Raw genomic sequence first — 24,678 nt, 5'->3', positions numbered from 1 at the left:
TAATTAGTAAAAAGTCAGATTTGTGAAACCTTGTGCTATATACCACTTAAGTTTATATTTTTTTGCATTTGTAACTATGTACAGCATACACTCTTATTAACTACAACTGAGTATTTCTGTTTCCAGTTCTTTAGTTGAGTATCACACAAGCACTGCAATAAATTCAAAAATAATAATCCAGAAAAACATCTCCCTTATTCACTCTTTCAGAACAGCTGACAAATAATTTGCGCCTTGCCTTGGATTTTAGAACGGGTCAATCATCAATGTAGAAAAATGCTCTTGTTGCTTTAAAACTATGTTAGCATCCTTATTTAATGTTAATAAAAAAGACATTCAGTGAATGCCAAGAACTACGGAATGTGATATTGTTTTAGTATATATTTTCCAATATGATTGTTCTCATCCTGACCTAATGTATTTTAGCAAAAATAATAGCAAACACCCTTTTTAGATTGATTTAGCTGTAGTAAATCATATTGGACACCTAGATCTACATAACCAACAGTGTTTTATCACTTCAAAGAGAATCAAAGATGCCAACTAATCAGCATACATTTGACTTTGACAGGGAGGAAGTTGTTTGTTCTTTAAGCCCATAGCTGGTGGGTCTTTACATTCTGTAAACAGATTGCAAAGGAAAAAAAAACAGAAATGTGTAACTAGGTAGTACAAGAACTATATTTGGAAATATGGTTTTGTCATTTTTTTCTAGCACAAATAAGGAAGTAACCCCAGTATTGAAGTATCTGCCGGGAAACACCTGCAAGACTTGAAGGGCCTGAAAAGGGAAAAGTCACAGCAATATGGTAGATAACACTTGGTAATTACTTTAAAGAAAACACAAGAAATGAAGAAAAATCCAGTTAGGTCTATATATTTTCCCATTGGGATTAATAAAGTATCTATCTATCTATCTATCTATCTATAAACAATGTAGCATAGGATGAGGTGTGCTGCTCCTGAGTGGCTACTGTCCATATTTATTCCTGTCTTGTACCCAAAATTCCTTGGATGGGCTCCAGCCCTCCACAATCCTAAAAATTACTAAGCATGTTAGAAAAAAATGGATGCATTTACTTTTTATATTGTAAAATAGTTGAATATGCAGTTATAGGTAACTAGCCGACGCCCGCTGTAGCATACGGCGGTGTAAGAATAGGAACGGAAAACGGTGAGAAAGGAATTCAGAATACTTCTTGAAAGACGCAGTTGTGAATAGGTGTTTTGGTGGAGATGACAGATAATGAGTTGAAAGATCTACTCGTACTACAATATCAGGTCTGTGCTCTGGTCTTTGGACATCCGACAGTGCATGCAGAATTTCTGGCCAAGCAGGATTACATGTGAAAGTGATAAATAAATCAGGCTTTCCGAATTTACGTACTATGGCCATGGCATCCTGATAGTTTTGTTGCATGTATCTTGGACTTCCTGGAAATGTGGACGGCAATATGATCATTTTGCCTACACGTATGTTGTTATTTTCAGTGTTTGCTTGCAGTGCGTCTCATAGTCCTTTGTATTGTTCCACGCGCAGATCTTGTTGATGTAATCTGAGATAGTTGAGATGCATGCCCTGTTTTAACATACGCATCGTACGACGTACTGTTGGAATAGTTTTCTGCTGGAGTGCAAAATACTAAATGTATTCCTCATTGCTAATCTGTATGCGTAAAATTGACATTGAGTAAGCCTTATTCGCTTGGTGGTTCTTTTATCGGAAACATGTTGTAAATCTTTGTGCCAGCCAATGTCTCTGTAAGGGAATAAAAGTGGGTAAACCATGGGATCGCAATTCATATTGAGCGTGGAAATCTGTTTACAGGAGTTGCCTATGGGATAGATGCAAATGTCCCTTTCGGCAGGTGGTTCACCATCTTCTCCGAGGAAAATCGCTGCAACATCAGTGTGACATGTTGGGGCATTGTATCGTCGTAAATCCTGCCTAGGGTTTTCCTTGAAAACCATTTGTACAGATGCTGTTGGATTGGACTGAGCAATTTTATGCATGTGTTTGTATGATTTAGTGAAAGGGTTGATGGTTCTGAGCATGGAATCTAGCTGGAGAAGTAAATTTTTGCTGCATGCAGAGTTTGCTTTATTTTGTAAGCGTACTTCATTAGCTTGCGTTGTGTCAAAAACATACAACTGTCCATATCCTGGAGAGGTAGAAGTGTTAGCGTATAGTGGAGAGATTTGATGATAAATTTGCCCGTGTATTTTAAAACAGTATGGTCCGTGGCCAGGAGGTTGAGTTATCTGTGCACCCATGGAAGCAAACGCTAGAGAAGAGTTGTATTCTCGAATGTGTTCTCGATAATTTTTAGCTTCTGATGTTTGCTGTGTAAGAAGCTGTTGTAAAGACACAGGTGGCTCTTGCAAAGGTGGTAAAGCTACTTTACCGTTGTGGCAGCACCTTGAGTACTTGTTGGTTGTATTATGCTCAGCAGGCCAGTATAGTGCATGACAGTGTTTGCACTGCTGGTCTGGAGTCCCAGTGTTGTACTCTTGGGACGGGAAGACAGGAATTAGGTGAAGAAGTACCTGTGGTAATGGGAAGCGGATTGTGTGTATGTCTGTGTATGAGACTGCGTTGGTTTGGAAATGTTGCTTTGCAGATGTTGCATTGCAAGAGTTGTGAATGAGTTTTGTTGTGTTTAGTCAGACAATCCTGTGTAGTGAACTTCCTATTGCATTTCTGGCACTCATATAGTTGTTGGGAAGAATGCCTTTTCTTGTGTTTAGCAAGTGAGGTTCACGTGTGAAAAGTTTTGTTGCAGGAATCGCACTGGAAGAATGTGGGGAAGGGTTTGGAGGAGGATAAATAGGAATCGAGAAATGCCGCGTCGGCTGTGTGTGGGCAGGACCAGTTTTGAAGAAGAGCCACAGGCAGCGTGGGGAAGGGTTTGGAAGAGGACGAATAGGAATCGAGAAATGCTGTGTCGGCTGCGTATGGGTGGGACTGGTTTTGAAGTGGAAGCAGGACGAACCAGAAAAGAAATATATATAAAAGATAGGACCCACAGTAATACTTTACTTCATATCTTCCAAAATTATTAATGGGAGCCTTTACAGATACTAATTAAATTTAAACTTTAAAAAATCAACTTGATTTCTCGCCTAATCTTAAAAAAAATTATCAAAAATGTTTTCTTAGAAAAATGCTGTTTTTCAATTTTCAAAAGCAGTTTCAGTTTCCAGAGTACAAAGAAACATTATATAAAATACCGAAGGAATCCATGCCCAAACAAATGACATTACTTACCTTGTTCATCTGAACTGTGTTCTTTCTTCCTTATGCTGTAAAACGCCTTGAAATGGTGTGTTATGTGAAAGATGCTGCATAAATAAATTCTGGTTTATTGCTGGCAGACAGTCAGATTTAGAGACTCAGACAGTGGCATTGTGAAGTCACACTTGCACATTCAACTTGCAATCACAAAAGGATGGAAAAAAAGGGTTTCCTGAATGGACTTTATCTTTTTGCAACCAGCACAAAGAAATGTGATCACATGATTGGTTATTCTAAACATTTCCCATATGTGTTAGCCTAAACAAGTATTTCCTTATTTGGGTGGTATCCAATTGTAACTAAAATAAGTTGTAGCTCCCTGTGCACTTTAATGTAGAGATGGATTGAACCACTGACTAAAATAGAACTGTGGTGACAAAGTGAATTTAGAAAGGAAAGCAATAAATGCATAGAGGCACTATCACAATGCAAGCACCATTTTCAAGAAAGCATTGCAAAAACCGGTTATTTCAAAGAAATGTGTAAATTCGAATATAGATCCAGATAAATGATTGATATATCTAGATGAGTAATTTAAGGCCTGAACAATCAGTTGCATATTGCTATGGTGCTGCATTTTAAACATACTACTTCATTTAAGTTTTTGACTACTGAGTATCCTTCCAAACGATATCACATCTTCTCAATAGTATTGCACGTAAACAAATATTCATTATTGCTGGTCTTTAAATGCATATTGATGAGCAATGTGTCTGGTGATAATGCTGAAATTCTTCCTCCAGAATGCAGTATTCCATAATTACTTTACAACTGCCGGTTCACTATTTCAATATGATGTACGTGCTGAAACCCAGTTTAAAACACTGCTTTACTAGGCAGTCTATAATAAATGAACCCTACTCAGCTTAAATTATTTTTCAGGATCACCATATAAATGTTTCTAAAACATACTTTGATTATCACAGACATGGAACAGTGAAGTTCATTTATTTATGATAAAGAACAATGGAACTGTAAACATTTAATATTTGCACATATTCCAGTACTTATTCAAAATATAAAGAAACATGCAGACAAACCATCTATGCTAAACAAAACTTGACTTTGTTAGGTTAAAATGAATTTATTATCAACAATTACAGTAGGTAAGGCTTGTTAAAGAATGAAGTACTTACTAAGCATTACACAAATGTAATTAGAATTAACTTTAATTAAACTAATTGCATGTATGCTGTTTCAGTGACTAAAATCAGCACCATTACCAGCCAAGATTTTAAGTGCAGTTGTAACATTCCTTCCTCTGAAGTAAATTTCGTTCTTTGGATATAAACAGTTAAATGTAAAATATTTTGCAGCTGTAGTCACAGTGTTGGATTTGTTGTCTATACGCCACAGCTGGATGATTTAAGGCACAGACACTGTGGTATCTTACAAAAATGACACTCCATTCAAATTGTGCAGCTGTAGTTATTAGGCAACAAATCAAAATGATCTTCTAGAAAAAAACTTGTAATCCTTGTGTAATTACTTTTTTTTTTTTGTTCTTTATTTCGCCTTATACAATTTCTTGCATTAGGAATTTGTTAGTTTTCGCATACCCCTTGGGGTCAGAGCGCAGGGTCAGCCATTGTACAGCACCCCTGGAGCAACTGAAGGTTAAGGGCCTCGCTCAAGGGCCCAGCAGAGAAGGATCTCTTTTGGCAGTGACGGGGATTCGAACCGGCAACCTTCGGGATACCAGCGCAGATCCTTAGCCTCAGAGCCACCACTCTGCCCTGGGTGCTGGGTTATGGTATGGGTAATAATTCACTAAAACCGAATGTAATACTGTAGAGATAAGACCTAGAGGTAGAAGTTAAATCTCCCTATTAAATTATAAAATACTGTAATCATAATGATTCATCTATTACGAATTAATCAGGGTGCGTTTTTACCTTGTATAAAAAGGGATTGGGGGTTTAGGTTCACTAAATCACTCAACTGGCTTCAACTGGTTTTAGAAATTATGGTTAAAAATAAAACAATAAGGTCAGCATTTATTAATCTGGATCAACACATCATATACATTTATCACCCAGCTATCTCTTACAGAAATATTCTTGTCATAATGCAAGTGAAACCTTTCCATTGAGGAACAACCTTTTGCACATGAATAGATTAATTCATCCTAAAAGTTGAAGCGATGTTCTTCATCATCTTCAGACCAAGAGTCTTTTGGTTTCAGAATTCACTGTTCGCAAGTCACTTTAACAGGTTTACTTTAACTTCACACTCAAAAACTGTATTCCAAATGTTTTACCTGCAAGTACAAATAAAAAAGTTACAGATCTGCCAAGGAGCATCCTACCCAACTAATGTATATAAGGCTATAGCAAGCAACACTGGCTTAAAAAGAACTGCAAATTCACTTTTTCACTATTTGCCAATAAAGAAGCCTAATTTTGGTGCTGCACTGTTTTGTTAATTATTTAACATTTTCTCTGTAAGCTATATGTGTGATTTTGAAAATTAAAAAATGATTATGGGATGGGTATGAACCTTTAAAATGTAATGTAAACTTACATACAAAGAAAGTTAAATTATTCAAAAGTATATTTTAGCAAAATATACATATTTTGGTAATATATTTTGATTGGTTTTGCTAGAAAGATTTATGGCTTTATTCTGGACATTTTCATTTGCATATTTTTGAAAAGTTACTATAATTTAGTTCACCTAATGACCCTATTATACTTTGTACACATTGTACCATGATTAAATCACATTGATGAAAGTACATTTAAAAACTGTGAATCATTGATGCTACATTTGTTTATTCATCTGCCTTACTTATAGCACCAAAACATTTACTTTCTGAATCCTACCAACCATGAGTTTATTTGTAACTTAATGCCAAAAAAAGTTCAACATATATCACATAGGCCCAGCATTAATTTTTTCAGAAGGAGCTAATTCCCAATAAAAGCCCAGCACAGTTAGCCTTGCTAATATTCAGAGTTAAAACAATGAAATCAAAATAATATAAAATAATTTATGCAAAATACTAATTCCAAAAATATGTCCATATTTGCACACCCTAAGACAAAAGGCAGATGAAGCAGTTGACTGATGTAAAAAAATGTGATAAGATGAACAACAAAGCCAGTTGATGTATTTAATAGTAACAGTGAGAGTAATAATAATTGAGTAAGAGCTTCAGCTTTAAACAATCACCAAAATGAAAAAAACTTCATTACATGTATGCTTAGCACAGTTCTAGCAAGATAATAACTACAACTGGTGTAATGTGATGTAGTTAAGAACTTGTGGTATCTGGAGTAAGGTTTTTACTGTTATACAGTACTGTGCAAAAGTTTTAGGCAGGTGTGAAAAAATGCTGTAAACAAAGAATGCTTTCAGAAATATAAATAATGATTGTTTATTGTTATCAATTTACAAAATGCAAAGTGAGCGAACAAAAGAAAAATCTAAATCAAATCAGTATTTGGTGTTACTACCTTTTGCCTTCAAAACAGCATCAATTCTTATAGGTACACTTGCACACAGTCATGGATTTTGTAGGATTCTAGTCAGGTGTACGATCAACCAATTATACCAAACAGGTGCTAATGATCATCAATGTCACACATAGGTTGAAACACAGTCATTAACTGAAACAGAAACAGCTGTGTAGGAGGCTTAAAACTGGGTGAGGAACAGCCAAACTCTGCTACCAAGGTGAGGTTGTGGAAGACAGTTTCATGTCATGGTAAGATTGAGCACAGCAACACAAGTTGGTTATACTGCATCAGCAAGGTCTCTCCCAGACAAAGATTTCAAAGCAGACCGGGGTTTCAAGATGTGCTGTTCAAGCTCTTTTGAAGAAGCACAAAGAAACGGGCAATGTTGAGGATCATAGACGCAGTGGTCGGCCAAGGAAACTTAGTGCAGCAGATGAAAGACACATCAAGCTTATTACCCTTCGAAATCGGAAGATGTCCAGCAGTGCCATCAGCTCAGAACTGGCAGAAACCAGTGAGACCCAGGTGCACCCATCTACTGTCCAGAGAAGTCTGGCCAGAAGTGGTCTTCATGGAAGAGTTGCAGCCAAAAAGCCATACCTCCATCGTGGAAACAAGGCCAAGCGACTCAAGTATGCACAAACACATAGGAACTGGGGTGCAGAAAAATGGCAAGAGGTGCTCTGGACTGATGAGTCAAAATTTGAAATATTTGGCTGTAGCAGAAGGCAGTTTGTTCGTCGAAGGGCTGGAGAGCGGTACAATAATGAGTGTCTGCAGGCAACAGTGAAGCATGGTGGAGGTTCCTTGAACGTTTGGGGCTGCATTTCTGCAAATGGAGTTAGAGATTTGGTCAGGATTAATGGTGTTCTCAATGCTGAGAAATACAGGCAGATACTTATCTATCATGCAATACCATCAGGGAGGCGTATGATTGGCCCCAAATTTATTCTGCAGCAGGACAAGGACCCCAAACATACAGCCAAAGTCATTAAGAACTATCTTCAGCGTAAAGAAGAACAAGAAGTCCCGGAAGTGATGGTATGGCCCCCAAAGAGCCCTGATCTCAACATCATCGAGTGTGTCTGGAATTACATGAAGAGACAGAAGGATGTGAAGAAGCCTACATCCACAGAAGATCTGTGGTTAGTTCTCCAAGATGTTTGGAACAACCTACCAGCCAAGTTCCTTTAAAAACTGTGTGCAAGTGTACCTAGAAGAATTGATGCTGTTTTGAAGGCAAAGGGTGGTCACACCAAATATTGATTTGATTTAGATTTCTCTTTTGTTCATTCACTGCATTTTGTTGATTGATGAAAATAAATGATTAACACTTCCAATTTTGAAAGCATTCTTTGTTTACAGCATTTTTTCACACCTGCCTAAAACTTTAGCACAGTATTGTATATCACATTTCAAATCAAGTGAAGTCAAAGTTGCATTTTTGCACTGGTTTTACGGTTTGTACTGATAGTTTATGGCTAATAGTAGTAGTTCATATTATTTAAACATAAAAGTTTTGAAAGAACTAGTTGATGGAGAGTTACAATTGTGTTCAAGTCTTCAGCTAGAATTGTTGATTGCTACAGACAATGACGGGTTGCAGAGCTTCATGGCACTGTGCTGATAAATTACAGTGTCCGAGAAATACTGAATTATTATAATCTGTAGCCTTGAGTTTTACTTTTTAGTGTAATGTAAGTACATGTTTATTCATTTTGTTTAAAGAGAGATGTTTACATTACTTCATTCCTTTTCCATTCATTTCTAGACTAGTCATTTTTTATTTTGTTTTTTAAAATTTTTTCTTTATGTTTACCTCAAACAGTAAGAGACTTGTATTAATTCAGCAGTGATTCATGTAAGCCGCTGCCACATCAACTTGTATAGTCACAAGCCCTGCTAAGTATTTCACTGCATACTGTACTGTATGTACAATCAGTATGTGACAAACAAATACAATTTGATTTGATTTGAAAGAGTAAATTAATCAGTAACTGAAGTTACACAATAGCTTCTTCTGTTTTAAGACAGCTTTCTTGAAAATTCACCAATACTCTATTTGAAATATCTCAATGAAAACTGAACTTTACCAACAAGTTTCCTTGAATATTTATACAAAACTTCAGGAAAGTTGGTCCACTGAGATCCAAATTCTTGCATGTGGACAGATATAACAATGCTTTTCAAATTATATGCAGAAGCACCTAAAATATTCCATTTTAAATGCAAACTCTATTCCTACCATTTGTGTGTGTCTTAGAGTTACATATGTGCAGCAATAGCTTCTCCTGAGAACATATAAAATTGTTTCTTTAAAATGTTTAGTTTTATTTCCCTCTTCATTACCATCAGGGATGAAAGGGATATTTCAATCTGCATTAACCTTCATCTCGATATTTAAAGAACTGAATTCCTAGAGAGATGAGCAGCCCTTGCTAGATACAACAGGTACAGAAAGTGAAGAAAATATTTTAAAAGAAAGCATTACCCAAAGTTGATGTGGGAAAAAGGGAGTTCAATCTCAGGATGGGAAAATCATAGTATCACTGGCTGAGATATTCTGAAAACCTGCTATTGGAACAGCGTCTCTGGAACTGATGTAAAATATATAGCTCTTAAAATCAATACAGCCATGTTACAGTTATAAATCAAAATGAAATTCTGCAGGTCAGCCTGGATGGCGTTAATTAATAGCAGAGTATGAACTAAATCTTGAACAAATTTAAACAATCGGGAGTGTGATCCCCTCGACTGAGACAGAGGAAAAGGTCATCAGAACCACTTCCAGTTGCGCAATATTTCTCAAATATCGTATCTGTTTGTTTCTTGGATTGTTGTTTAAATACAATACTACTTCCAGTTCAGTAATTTTTCTCAAATGTCATATCTGTTTGCTTTTTATCATTATAAATATCTATAACAAATCTGAATCATCTATCTTTAATTATAACCATAGTTTACCTGAAAATCCGCAAAAATATTCAGTTAAAGTACCACGTCCGGTTGCTGGAAGTGGCCCAAAATTTGATAGGATTCCTTATTTTTGATATGAAGCAGGTGTACAAAATCTCATTGACCTAGGTGAAAGCGTTTTTAAGTTATCATGTTTACACACTGACAGACATAATTTCAAAAATGGTATTTTTGGACTCAGGAAGGTCTAAAACGTCAAGATTCATCAAAATCTCGAGGTCGAATTTTTTCACGATTCCTATACTTTCTCTATACTATGTATGCGAGAAAATAAAAAGAACCATTTCACATATGTTCTACAGTAATAAGTGCACTGGATTTTGAAACATGGGATGAGAGTTACATTGTGAATCCGAGACTAAGAACAAGTTGCAAGAAGAAAGAGCTCCTCTCTACAGTCAATGGTAGAAATACAAGCTCCTCGACCTTAGTTCAAAATAAATCAAACCAGGAGTTAGGGGATGAATGGTGCATTGCTACAATCATAAAAGACAAGATTGCACTAAAGCTGAAATAATAGAACTTGGTTGAGGAATCTGGCATGATGATGGAGATTGTATTAAGAAGAGAGTGCATATATAGTATTTAGTTTCTATCACAACACATCCTAAATTATGAGATACCTTGAAAGGAGTGACTGGCTTAGGCATAACATTCTTAGTCAATAAAGACTACAAAATCTGCATGGGCAGAAACACAAAGATATAGTTATGGCATATTACTACTTAAGTAATTCGAGAAGTGGGAAAGATGGCAATGCAGGCAGTTATTAATTAATTAATTCACAGGCCAGGCCCCAGTGGCAAGTGTTTCATCATAGGGAAAGGTAGGCAGGTAATTAAAAAAAATGCATTTTTAAAAAATAACCTTGCTTTCTGTCTTAGCCTGAATTGACAATACAAATACAGTACACTATGGAATACAGTAGAAATGCTGAAATACACAAATGAGTTGGGAACTTCTCGATTGAGCACAGGGCAAAAGCTAGTAAGATTAACAGAAGATGAGAAAATTATATTAAGTCATTCAACATTGCTCCATGAGTGACTAAAAACATGATTAACCTAAGAATAAAGTTAAAAGATATAACCTGATCAATAATGAAGAATCAGATATTTCACCTTAAGGAAACTACCCAGTAACTGACAATAGGGTAGTCATCATTTTTAGAGGCAATACATTGTAACAATAAGGCTCTGTATAGGCGCCAGACCCGGCACAGATGGACACGGAGGCACGTATAAAAACCAAAGACTTTTTATTTCTATTCACCTGTGAGGCATGTCTTCCCCATAATCCCCCACAGGCACAACACAGTCCCAAAGCATCAACAAACACACCAAAACACTCTTCCTTTTCACCACCACTCCTCCCAGGCAACCTTGGCCTCCTCCACCCGACTCTGGCCGCTGACTCCTTTTATTGGGTACCCGGAAGTCCTCCAGGTGCTTCATTGCCGACATCTGGCTGCACTTCCGGGTGTGGCGAAACCAGTGCCCAAAAGGGGCCAGAATCTCCTGCTGCAGCACCCCCTGGTGATGCCTGCGGAACCCAACAGGGTTGCACAGAACTCCAACCCCCATGAAGCCCTGGGGGAGTCCGAGGCACTGCTGCAACCCAAGAAGGCAGCCATCTAGCGTCCAAGGGGAGATACTGGCTTTCCCATCCTTGCCCCCCTGGTACATATGTTTCAGGGGCGTCCCGGCCATCCATCACAACATTTATTTCAGAATTAACAAAATAGAGTGTAATATGCACAGACGTTAAAAAGTAAAGGGAGAAGCTAAATGTGCATATCACCTTTAAATAAAATATTTGTGCAACAGCAGCAGAATGAAATTCAATGACTAATTTGTCTACTGCGTTTTTATTTATTCATGACACACCTGAACACCAGAATCAATCTGAAAATTATTCAGCTTCACTCTTTCTAAACAGGGACCAGATGGTCTTGATAAGGTATGTCATTACTAGTATTATGATGACATCATGCTATCTGGCAAGGAGCAGACTATGAAAGATAATTTAATAATGCACAAGTAAAAGACAGCATTATGAAACTACAGAAAATATACAAGGGCCCGCCCAAGAGGAGAAATCTTTAGAAATGATATTGGGACCTGAATAATGGGTGCAATTAAAAATAATTGATTCTATGTAGAAACAGGCTGCACCAAATAACTTAAAAAAGCTCGACCATTTGTGAATCTAAGGGAGTTTTGAAGAAGTCTCACCCTATAATCAGGACTGTATGGGCAAAGGAATAAAATTATGACACAATATGTTGGCACAAAGTACTGAACAAAGTTTCAAGGTAAATTAGGCGATACCATGACATCCAGAGGATGGGTACAGGAATATACAGAAGAACAACCTATAAACGACATATCCTTCTGGGTCAGAATAATATGCATGTCTTCTCTTAAATGTCACCTGTCCCAAACACAGTCTCCCTCCTAACTCCAAACCTCAAATACTTATGTCTTACTCTGGCTTAATTTTCCACTCTGGCATAAACGCACTCATTTCCAAATCACTATCCTAACTACTTTAATTAGTTCTAAGCAGCTAGAAGCACTTCCTAGCCCAGCTAGAATAATACTGGAACCAGTGGGTTGAGGGTAACTCTGTTATAAACACATTTCACAGAATTCCTTGAGGAGATAAGGACTCGCTGGGAATAGCAATGTTGCTGACTACTAGTGAGACAGGGGATTAAAAGGCCAGACCCTAAACTCCTCAGCTATTCTTCCACTACATGAGCCTTCTGGTTGGGTAAGGACTTGTACCTCCAGGAGCAGGAAAAGCCTGCTATTGCAATAGCCTCCAAAATTCAGAATTCCCTGATATATGTGAATTTCCCCCTGGGATTAATAAAGTATCTATCTATCTATTATGTAGTCTTTAATATTTCTGCCTTGGGCACTGAGGAAGGTTTTTTACTGTTTCAGGAGGGTTGCAATTTTATAAAATAAGTTCATCACTGGGGTGCTGCAATTAAAAAATGAAAGCAAATAAAAAATTGCATATTGTCAAAATGTGTGAAATATAAATGGTTTATCTTATTACCGGTACTTCCAAAAAAAGTAAGCCTATATTATTCAGTCATCAAAACTCACAAAAACAAGACCATATTTTTTCAGTAATATGCCCATACTCAGTATCCTGAGGCATACTTAAAAAGTGAAAAACAAGAATATTTGTTTAACATATCTAATGTTCCACAAATGAATGACTTTATCTGCTTCTAACATTTTAAAATCTCATAATAACCAAGGGTGACCAGAAAATGCTTAAAAACATGAAAGTCAACACATAACACTAATAAATCAGCATCCTGGTCACATTGGGCACAAGATAGGAAGCAGTCCTAAAAATGGGACCAGCTTATATCAGGCCTATTCACACTTACAAAAACATATACACTCACCCAGGGTCAAGTTAGAACCAGTAATTAATACAGCGCACATGTGATTAGAGTGTAGGATGAAAAGTAGCCTAAAGAAGGCTTTCACAAACACAAGGAGAACATGCAGACTCCACAGAGATAACTACTAGGTGCTGGATGTGAACCCACAACATTTAACGTAACCTCTATATCAGCACACTGCCAACAATGAACACACGTCAAATAAACTGAAAAGATGCAATTAGAACAATAACCTGAACAAAGACCAACCCATTGTAAGAAATGATCATTTATCACTTAAAGTTTAACATGTACTTCCCCCACAAGGTTTACTTATATATAAGGCAGATCTAAGTTTCCGTAGCAATTGGATCATTTCAAATGTGTAATAATGTTCAGTTAAAATCATAAATATTTTTCAGTATATAACACCTGCTAACACACACTGGTGTCACTAGGATTGATGTCACCCAGTGTGGTAACCAAGGCCGGATTAAGACCCCCAGAAGCCCCTGGGTTAACTTGATGAAAAGAGCTCCTGAACATAGAAGATCATACTTTAAACAATACAGTGTGCTAATTTCCACGATTAATGATGCATGGACACTCAAATGTTTCATTGAGTGGTTCCCCCTTGGTGATTTCAGCTCACGGACACTCATTATCTTAATCATTTAATTGGGCTTGGGGTGATCCCCTTGATGATTTTGGCCAGTCATTTGGGTGCCACCCTCTGTGATGGTGTCACCTGGTGCGATGCCAGTACTAACATGTGAAGATAAATTTAATGCCACTTCCAAATCATAATCAAAATCAGTAAAGTGCTATAAAGGTACCTTGGCTCACCTAGCAAAAAGCTGGAAATTGAGCACTGAAGATGCTGATGCCAAGTATAATTTTCTATGAAATATAATGTAAACCTTGTTTGTGCAAAAATGGAATCTCTTTTTGATATAATAAAATAATTTACACAAAAGTGATATATAAAATGTGCTTAATTTTACTTTTTAATCCTAATTAGAGTTGCTTGGATTGCCTAATTAACTGGTTATCATTTGTATGATCACTTATATATAAACCTGTCTGAATATACAAAATAGGAAAAAAGTATACTGTACATCTTAGTTATTGTGTACTGTTTATTTTAAATTGGAGAAGATAATAATACTGTATATAAAATCAAAATATACCTACCAAAATATTTATTCTCTCCTAATAAAGGGCTTTATCTGTTTAGCCAGCTGGTGTTGCCGGTTCTGTATGCATTATAAGGCAGTGGGTACACTGTTGTAACCTGGTTTGTCCAGTTTTGCTCACTGTTTCTACATTGCTGCTGTTCCTCATACTGTTGCAGTAACTTCTCAACTTCCTCCTGGTCATTAAAAGGGTTGTGACCATATTTTGTCTGAAGCCACAGTCGATACTGTAATAAACAGAGATTGAAAAATATTTAAAGAAACCATAAAATTCTAATGAACTTCAGTACTTTTTAATATTGAATTACTTAAAACTTTTTTAGCAGTATTTCCCCTCTAAGAAAAAAATCATATTATGATACACATTTAAAAAGGTTTATTTTAAATAATTTTACAGGAAACAGAATTTATAAAAGGCCTTATTAATGTTAATGCACTTAAGGTAATTCATAATCAAGCATGCATACATTAAATTATGCAATATAACTTTTACATCTATTTCTAAAACAACCTTTTACATTACAGGATGGAAGACTGGCAGTAAGACAGGAGCAAACTTTGAATGGAATGCCTCTCCAACACACATTCCATGAAAGGAAAAAAGTATGAACCTTTTTAAGGTATCAATTATTCCTGAAATTATTAAGGCGTGCTAGAATGAACAATAATTCACTTATAAATGTGAAACTCTGCACTACTGTGGAGGAGTCTAAAAATGTTTGCACTTAGGGTCTGTTTATGGGAACTACTTTAAAACAGTTCCAAGTATTTTCAGAATATTAAAAAAAAAGTCTTTGGAAGACTTGACTGTTTTACAGCTGGATCATCAAAAGCCCATTTAACTTCCTCTGACTGCCCCAGTAAATACTGTTATGTATGCCTCATTTATTAACAATAAAGTCTCTTGAGCACCATATTATTTTTGTATTTACTCATTGTCTTTAGTATTAAAATTACATTTCCAAGAGGACAATTTTGCTCTTGTTGAGATCCAGGGTATTTCCAGTGAGGAAGGTCTTACAGAATTCATTGTCAGTTGATTTTCATATCTGTCACACTGCCAAACACTTTTCAGTCCTACTAGGATCCAGCCAAGAAAGCCACAGCATGCTGAGAAGATAAATTTTACCTTTTTCCTGCCCTGGGAAGTTACCAATGAATCAAAAACATTATTAAATGTTTATATGGCTTTATAGAAAAAAAATATTAATTTAAATTTACTACAGAAGCCAAGTGTTGCTTAGGATAGCATTATATAAATCATCCTATGATTTTCAGTTTAAGTCCTCATTTATATTATAAAAAAAAACACCCCATGCTGTAGTCAGTCACAGCATGCACTCTTCACCATTACTTGTGAAGTATGAGACCCCCCCAGCCATAGTGCTCTTAACAGCCTGTACAACTCTGTGACCCATTACAACAAAATCAAACTGGTCCGAGTTTCTCATACTGAGTCTCAAGATGAAGTGTTTAAAATTAGAAGAATTAGTACAATGGACATACACAAATGGAATAAATCACCAATTAGGGTGGTAGGCAGTAGTACTCTAGAGACCGTCGATGTAATTTTGGAGAAATGGAGGGAATGGAATTGACACATGTATTGGGCTGAATGGCTCATTGTTTCTATTCACATAAGTTCTCCAAAATTACATCATCAAGTTTTGAATATCTCTAAAGTACTCTGTCTACCACATTCATTTGTAAATAATTCCACATGTCTATGATAAAAAAGACCTGAAAAAACACAATATAAAGAAAACTAATGTTTATGTGAAAAGTACGTTTAACAAGTTTTCATCTGTGTCCAAGTGTTCTTGTTGGAAAAACTCATTGTGAAGTAATTGTTGAGATCTACCACACTAACTATCTTGCTAATTTTAACCATTTGAGTCATATCATCTCTTAATCTCAATTTGACTAAACTGAAAAACCTTAAATCCTTCAGTATCTCCTTATACCCCATGTCTCACAGCCCCACAATCTAGTCTAGTTTCTTTTTCATTGGCTTTCTCTAAACCATTTTATGTCTTTTTTGGAGACAAAACTGTACACAGTATTCTAGACAAGGGCTCACAGTGTATCATTCGGCTTAAGTATAACCTTCATTTTATAACCTATATGGTGTACTTTTCAAGTTTCAAACCTCTAATTGCATATTCGTTTTTCCTACATGTAATGATATACATTTATTGCATTAAATTTAATCAGTGAATAATTTGAGCCAACCTAAATTTTCTCGATATTCATCTGTAATGTTTTGTCTCATTCTCAATTATCTTCCATTCTACCAAGCTTAGCATCATCTGCATGCTTTATCAACTTAGTCATACTCTTATCAGATTATTTATATTAATTAAAAATAGTGGATGTCCTAGCATTGATCTCTCAGCAACATTACATTTAATATAACTCCTAAAAAGGTTCTCTGCACCATAACCCTTTGCTTCCTGTATTTAAGTCAATTTTTCACCAATCTAAATATCGCACCTTTAAAAATCCACTATTTTGGTTTGATCACAATCCTCTCATGTGCCACCTTATCACAACATTTCAAGATATCATATGCAGATCTCTGAATAAATGCATTTGCTGGGTTCTCATAAAATTCCAGAATACCGTAGTAGTGAACTAGCCCCCCCACCCCACGAGGCAAGGAAATTAAGGAATTCAGCTACTGTATCACAGACTGCATCAAGTTTTGTGTGGATAACAAAGTGCTCACAAAGACAGTGCACTGTTTCCCTAAAAACAAGCCATGGATCACAGAAGAACTGAAAGCCCTACTTGAATATGGAGAAGAGAGCTTTGCCTGGAGATAAGAATGAAATCAAGCAGTTGTAGTCAGAAATAAAGAAGCAGCTCTGTGAGTTGAAAACCCACAACAGAGACAAACTTGACCACAAGTTACAACAAAACAACATGAACGAAGTGTGGAACAGGATGAGGAATATCACTGGCTACAAACAAGCTGCTTAAAATGCAGAGGAAGAGAACAAGAACAGAGCTAATGAACTTGCCAGAGCAGACTGAACTTGCAAAGGAGACTTGGGTCTTTTCATGTGTGCAGCAAGCTGCTGGAAATGTTCTACTAGTCCATAGCAGCCACTGTAGTGTTCTATGCTGCCGTCTCCTGGGGAAGTAACCTGAGCACAACAGAAGCAAAATGCTTGAACAAACTTAGCAGGAAAGCCTGCTTCATCACAGGGTAAACCCTGGACACACTGGATGCTGTTCTGTAAAAGAGGATGATGGCAAAATTGGATGACTGTATTATCTGTCCCATGAGTCTATATTCTTGTTTTATATGTTTCTGCTGCTGTATATATTTGAATTTCCCCTTGGGGTTAATAACGTTTATCTAAAGTAATCCATATTACTAACCGAGAATGCTAAACCGGATGATGGACGCAGGCACATCCGGCCATGGGCCGTAGCTGCAAAAAGACGTACTGCGCAGGAGCAAAAAGAGTCCGCGAGAGTCGGCTGAGGTGCCGAGAAAGGCGGACAAAAGAGGGCGAGAGAGGCGGATGAGGGGCCGCGAGAGGCGCAGGCGCAAAAAGAGTCCGCGAGAGTCGGAGAAAAGAGGGCGACAAAGGCGGATGAGGGGCCGCGAGTGGCGGACAAGACCACAGAAAAAAGGAGTGAGCACATACAAAAAGGAGAAATGAGGCGCAAAGTCAAACGCAGGAAAAGCACGAAACACATTGCACACGAAACTAGACCCGAAAAAAAAAAAAAAAAAAAGAGGCTCGCGCACAACAGCAAGCACCCCCCACCCACCCCCCCCCCCCAACAGGCACCGGACGGGACACACACCAAGAGGGGGATTCAACAAGCCCATGGAACACAAAAAGAAAGAAGACGCTCGCGCAATCAACACCTTCACACTAGACAGCATAGGTGTCAGCATTGGTGGATCTCCTTACAATAAAGCACTATTAACCGTTCAACTGCAGAAAAAGAAACATATTAACAGTGACTGCGATCCTTCTTATTACTTATCCATATTTCGCATGCTGAGAAAGAAACAAGTCATGAATACACGGTCACGGGTACAAAACGAAAAGGAAAGGATAACAGGAACAAACACACGAACACGAAAGAAACAACAAAATAGACGGCTATGCAGCATAGGTGGATCTCATTACAATAAGGCACTATTAACCGTTCAACCGCAGAAAAGTCTCCATTTAACCTGCCTAGTCCAATACAAGGTCATATTTAGTTGGGGTCTATCCTGGAAAGATGGTGTATAAGGCATAAATCATCCCTAAATGATTTTGAATGGATGTCATTCAGTTACTTGACACACTTGCATGTTTAAGGCCAACAAAAGAAATATACAAAACATCTATTATTTTGGCTTCAAAACATTGCAACTTCAACATTTTGTCTGTAAACTCCTTGTTGGTAGCATTGATTTGACTTTTTTGGGAAATGATCCTATTGCCTATTTGTACCAGCTCCTCTGGAATTATACTGCTTGGCATATCAGTTCCCATAGTTACTTGAAGGGCAAGGTGGAGGGTGCTTGAGTGGTATCAAGTAGTGGAGATGGTCTTAGTTTCTTGCAAAATGCATTACTTTTATAATTTATGCCATATGGCTTTACACTTAAAATATTTGAAGAAATAGTATAACATAAGATAAATTCCAAACATTCTTAGTCTAGTTCAGGTTGGAGTGGACTGGAGCTTATTAACAACATCAGGCATATTATAGAAACCAACATCAGTCAGGACACTCGCTCTTTAAAGAGCCCGCTCATGCACACAATCAAATTTACACTCACACAGGGTCAGCTAAGAATTGTCAATTTATGTAAACAGTATGTGAGCAAAACCGGAGCACCTGAAGAAAGCCCATGCAGATATGAGGAAAACGTCCAAGCTCTACACTGACAGCAATACGTAAAGCAGTAATAGTTCCACAATTATTTAATTATCTCTTCTATATACATAAATTAATTTAACTCAGTGAAAATGAAGATTTAGATCTCCCAAAAGAAGCAATAACATGAAATCCTTGACCAAGTTAAGCTTAAATCTAGAAGTCAAATGGAGCACGTTTATTATCTCTAGCAAGTGTCAAAAGTGTTGTTTTTATTTTAGACTTTTACAGTGCTGTATGTTCAGAGTAGAAGGATAGTTTTTCAAATGCATGTGCATTTCTCACTAGGCGTATAACGTTTATCTATTTGGACTACCCAATGGCTATGGGATTTTCTAAGTAAAAAGGCAAATACGTGTTGCTTTTTCACCATATTAATTAATTGGTCTGAACATTTGCATTACATATTATTATTTTTGTTATGTCATTTTCTAACACATTTAATTAAGGCCAGGTTTGCGTGGCACTGGAACTAGCACACAGCAGGAATAAACCCTGGATAGGGTGACAGTCCATCAGTGTATTGTCTTTATATATAAATATATGTACATTCTAGGGCGGGCACGGTGGTGCAGTGGGTAGCGCTGCTGCCTCGCAGTTGGGAGATCTGGGGACCTGGGTTCGCTTCCCGGGTCCTCCCCTGCGTGGAGTTTGCATGTTCTCCCCGTGTCTGCGTGGGTTTCCTCCGGGCGCTCCGGTTTCCTCCCACAGTCCAAAGACATGCAGGTTAGGTGGATTGGCGATTCTAAATTGGCCCTAGTGTGTGCTTGGTGTGTGGGTGTGTTTGTGTGTGTCCTGCGGTGGGTTGGCACCCTGCCCAGGATTGGTTCCCTGCCTCGTGCCCTGTGTTGGCTGGGATTGGCTCCAGCAGACCCCCGTGACCCCTGTGTTCGGATTCAGCGGGTTGGAAAATGGATGGATGGATGGATGTACATTCTAGTTATATTATCTGATATATTTTCAGTCATTCTTATAGGCTGTGTGTGCAGCATAACAGGTTTAGTCAAAAGACGTCTTTACCTAGATTTCCTTGAAATATTAACATTCAGCAGTTTTCCCAGCTGTATTTGTGTATCTGCCAAGAAATGCTGTCATGATTTGTCCTTAAATAAAGCTAAAAATTGAATTAATGCCAGGGTCTTGTTTTGCCAATATGAAACATTTAAAGAACCTCTTATTGCCGTAAGCATTGCTGCAACATATTTAATACAACTAAATGTAACACTATTGTGACAGCTCAAAATTCAATAAATGCATTTTTCGCTGTGCTAAAAATATTTTTCAAAAATTTTAAACGCTTTTACAGTGTTTACTTAGTTTATCTCTGCATAGTGATTCCAAGTCTGAAGCTCTTCTAATATGCCATTTGTATGATCTTCCTATGCTCAGGCAGAGTGTTCAAGCAGATATGATCTTGGGCTGTAAACCACAAGTTCATCAGGTCAGCTCACACCCCAGACTCATTGAATGACCATGAGCAAGGCACTTAACCTTCAGCTAAAAAATGTAAACATTTGTAACTTGTTTTCTCTGAAATCTCAAAAGAATTGAACATTAGTGTTAAGGCTTGCCTGGCCGATGAGAATTTGACAGTAGCAGTGGCACAGGGCAGAGAAGGAGCTGCAGCAACAGTAAGGGAGATCCTTCACTTGCCAGTGAGATTACTAGAGGGCAGTATACCTTTCAGACAGTGTTTAAGACAGGTTTGTCCTTTATTTATTTATATGTTATGTGTTTATGGCTGTTTTCATCACTTTTATTTGTTTTTAACAATAAAATAAACATTTTTCCATATATGTTTGGCCTCTTAGCATGTAATTTGAATACAAAGTGCTGCCATCAGAACTTCCTTCTTTCAAAACAGTTAAGTGGCAACTCTTTTGCAAGAAACTAAGACCATCTCCACTACTTGATACCACTCAAGCACCCTCCTACCTTGCCCTTCAAGTAACTATGGGAACTGATATGCCAAGCAGTATAATTCCAGAGGAGCTGGTACAAATAGGCAATAGGATCATTTCCCAAAAAAAGTCAAATCAATGCTACCAACAAGGAGTTTACAGACAAATGTTGAAGTTGCAATGTTTTGAAGCCAAAATAATAGATGTTTTGTATATTTCTTTTGTTGGCCTTAAACATGCAAGTGTGTCAAGTAACTGAATGACATCCATTCAAAATCATTTAGGGATGATTTATGCCTTATACACCATCTTTCCAGGATAGACCCCAACTAAATATGACCTTGTATTGGACTAGGCAGGTTAGGAGATAAGACAGATGATTTGAAATTGAAAAATGTGTTGCAAAAGTGTGGCATATGCAACAGTCTGTGTCTACTAACAGAGACTATGGACTTCACAGATTGAGCACGGTTGTGGTCAGTTTTTAAAATTTTGTTTTACCCGATTTGGTGTTGAGATGTATGTATGCATGTTATATTCTTTAATTAGTCTTAGCACTATACTACACACAAAGTCTCATAACAGGAAAAAGGTGATGTTGCCACTGACAAATGTAAATCCACCCACTGAAGCTGGCAGAATACTGCAAACAACTAGGTACATTTGGATAAATATAGCTCTTAATTCCTATTGAAAAAATTAAATGAATTCATAGGGAACTTTGTCCCATCGTACTCGAATTGACTACTTTTTGTTTAGTAACAACTTGCTGACTTCTGTCAAATCTTGCTATTTTGCTGCTTCTTTGTTTTAGAACTCAAAATGTTACACCACTAAATGTTAACTTGCAGCAGGTGATTTAGTTCATGAATACTGATGGAGCAGAAAGACAAAAGTCACATTTAGATAGATAGATAGATAGATAGATAGATAGATAGATAGATAGATAGATAGATAGATAGATAGATAGATAGATAGATAGATAGATAGATAGATAGATAGATAGATAGATAGATAGATAGATAGATAGATAGATACTTTATTAATCCCAGGGGGAAATTCACATACTCCAGCAGCAAAAAATATTAAATTAAAGAGTAATAAAAAATGCAGGTAAAAAACAGACAATAACTTGAATAATGTTCAACGTTGACCCCCTCTGGTGGAATTGAAGAGTCGCATAGTTTGGGGGAGGAATGATCTTCTCAGTCTGTCAGTGGAGCAGGACAGTGACAGCAGTCTGTCGCTGAAACTGCTCCTCTGTCTGGAGATGACACTGTTTAATGGATGTAGTGGATTCTCCATAATTGATAGGAGCCTGTTGCGTGCCCGTTGCTCTGCTACGGATGTCAAACCGTCCAGCTCTATGCCAACAATAGAGCCTGCCTTCCTCACCAGTTTGTCCAGGCATGAGGCATCCTTCTTCTTAATGCTGCCTCCCCAGCACACCACTGCGTAGAAGAGGGCACTCGCCACAACCATTTGGTAGAACATCTGCAGCATCTTACTGCAGATGTTGAAGGATGCCAGTCTTCTAAGGAAGTACAGGCGGCTCTGTCCTTTCGTGCACAGAGAATCAGTATTGGCAGTCCAGTCCAATTTATAGTCCAGCTGCACTCCCAGGTATTTATAGGTCTGCACCCTCTGCACACAGTCACCTCTGATGATCACGGGGTCCATGAGGGGCCTGGGTCTCCTAAAATCCACCACCAGTTCCTTGGTTTTGCTGGTGTTCAGTTGTAGGTGGTTTAAGTCGCCCCATTTAACAAAGTCCTTGATGAGGTTTCTATACTCCTCCTCCTGCCCACTCCTGATGCAGCCCACGATAGCAGTGTCGTCAGCAAACTTTTGCACGTGGCAGGACTCCGAGTTGTATTGGAAGTCCGATGTATATAGGCTGAACAGGACCGGAGAAAAGTACAGTCCCCTGCGGCGCTCCTGTGTTGCTGACCACAATGTCAGATCTGCAATTCCCGAGACGCACATACTGAGGTCTGTTTGTAAGATAGTCCACGATCCATGCCACCAAGTATGAATCTACTCCCATCTCTGTCAGCTTGTCCCCTAAGGAGCAGAGGTTGGATGGTGTTGAAGGCGCTAGAGAAGTCTAGAAACATAATTCTTACAGCGCCACTGCCTCTGTCCAAGTGGGAGAGTGATCGGTGTAGCATGTAGATGATTGCATCCTCCGCTCCCACCTTCTCCTGGTATGCGAACTGCAGAGGGTCGAGGGCGTGTTGGACCTGTGGCTTCAGGTGGTGAAGCAGCAGCCGCTCCATGGTCTTCATCACATGTGATGTTAGAGCGACAGGCCGGAAGTCATTCAGCTCACCAGGACGTGATACCTTTGGGAATGGGGTGATGCAAGATGTTTTCCAAAGCCTCGGGACTTTCCCCTGTTCCAGGCTCAGGTTGAAGATGCGCTGTAGAGGACCCCCCCAGCTCTGATGCACAGACCTTCAGCAGTCGTGGCGATACTCCATCTGGACCTGCTGCTTTGCTGGCACGAAGTTTCCTCAGCTCTCTGCTCACTTGCGCTGCTGTAATTGTGGGTGGGGATGTCTCTCCTATGTTGGTATCAGCAGAAGGATGTGTAGAGAGTGCAGTACTCCGAGGCGAGAGTGGGTTAGGGTGGTCAAACCTGTTAAAGAAGATGTTCATTTGGTTTGCTCTCTTCACGTCTCTCTCTCGATGGTGGTACCCCCGTTTTGAGCTGCAGCCAGTGATGATCTTCATCCCATCCCACACTTCCTTCATGCTGTTGTTCTGCAACTTCTGCTCCAGCTTTCTCCTGTACTGCTCTTTCGCCGCCCTGAGCTGGACTCGGAGTTCCTTCTGCATGCGCTTAAGCTCATGCTGATCACCGTCTTTAAAGGCCCTTTTCTTCTGGTTCAAAAGGCCCTTGATGTCACTTGTAATCCATGGCTTGTTGTTAGCATAGCAGCGTACAGTTCTTACTGGAACTACAATGTCCATACAGAAGTTGATGTAGTCAGTAGTGCAGTCAACAACCTCCTCAATGTTCTCATTATGTGATCCCTGCAGGATATCCCAGTCTGTAGTTCCAAAACTTTGTCTCAGAGTATTCTCAGCCTCTGGGGTCCACTTCCTGAATGATCGTGTGGTTACAGGTAGGACTCTAACTTTTGGTTTGTAGTGAGGCTGAAGCAGAACCAGGTTATGATCTCCTTTCCCAAGCGCAGGCAGCGGGGTGGCACTGTATGCGTCTTTAACGTTTGCATACAGTAAATCAATAGTCTTATTTCCCTGGGTGTTGCAGTCCACATACTGGGAGAATGCAGGTAATGTTTTGTCCAGCGTCACATGGTTAAAGTCTCCAGCGATTAGCACAAGTGCCTCAGGGGTGCTGCGTTTGTAACTTAGCAACAGCAGAATGGATGATGTCACTCGCTATCTCCACGTCCACCCGAGGAGGAATATACACGATGACAACAATGACGTGTCCAAACTCTCTGGGCAAGTAATAGGGACGCAGACTTACAGCCAACAGTTCGATGTCCCTGCAGCAAGTGGACATTTTGAC

General features: G+C 38.4%; 1 protein-coding gene across 1 annotated transcript in view; it reads right to left on the bottom strand.

The window, feature by feature from the left end:
• Positions 1 to 4,229: 4,229 nt before the first annotated feature.
• Positions 4,230 to 24,678, bottom strand: part of dusp22a (dual specificity phosphatase 22a) — a 161,938-nt gene continuing 141,489 nt past the window's right edge. Inside the window, exons 7-8 of the mRNA XM_028809838.2 lie at positions 14,336 to 14,564; positions 4,230 to 5,555 (exon numbers count right to left, since the gene is read on the bottom strand). Coding sequence (XP_028665671.1) covers positions 14,367 to 14,564 — 198 coding nt within the window. The 3' untranslated portion in view covers positions 4,230 to 5,555; positions 14,336 to 14,366. The remainder of the gene's footprint in view (positions 5,556 to 14,335; positions 14,565 to 24,678) is intronic.

The sequence above is a fragment of the Erpetoichthys calabaricus genome, chromosome 9 (assembly GCF_900747795.2).
Source record: "Erpetoichthys calabaricus chromosome 9, fErpCal1.3, whole genome shotgun sequence".
NCBI lineage: Eukaryota > Metazoa > Chordata > Cladistia > Polypteriformes > Polypteridae > Erpetoichthys > Erpetoichthys calabaricus.
Note: the sequence above shows the minus strand (reverse complement) of the source record. Positions and strands in the feature narration are given on the sequence as shown.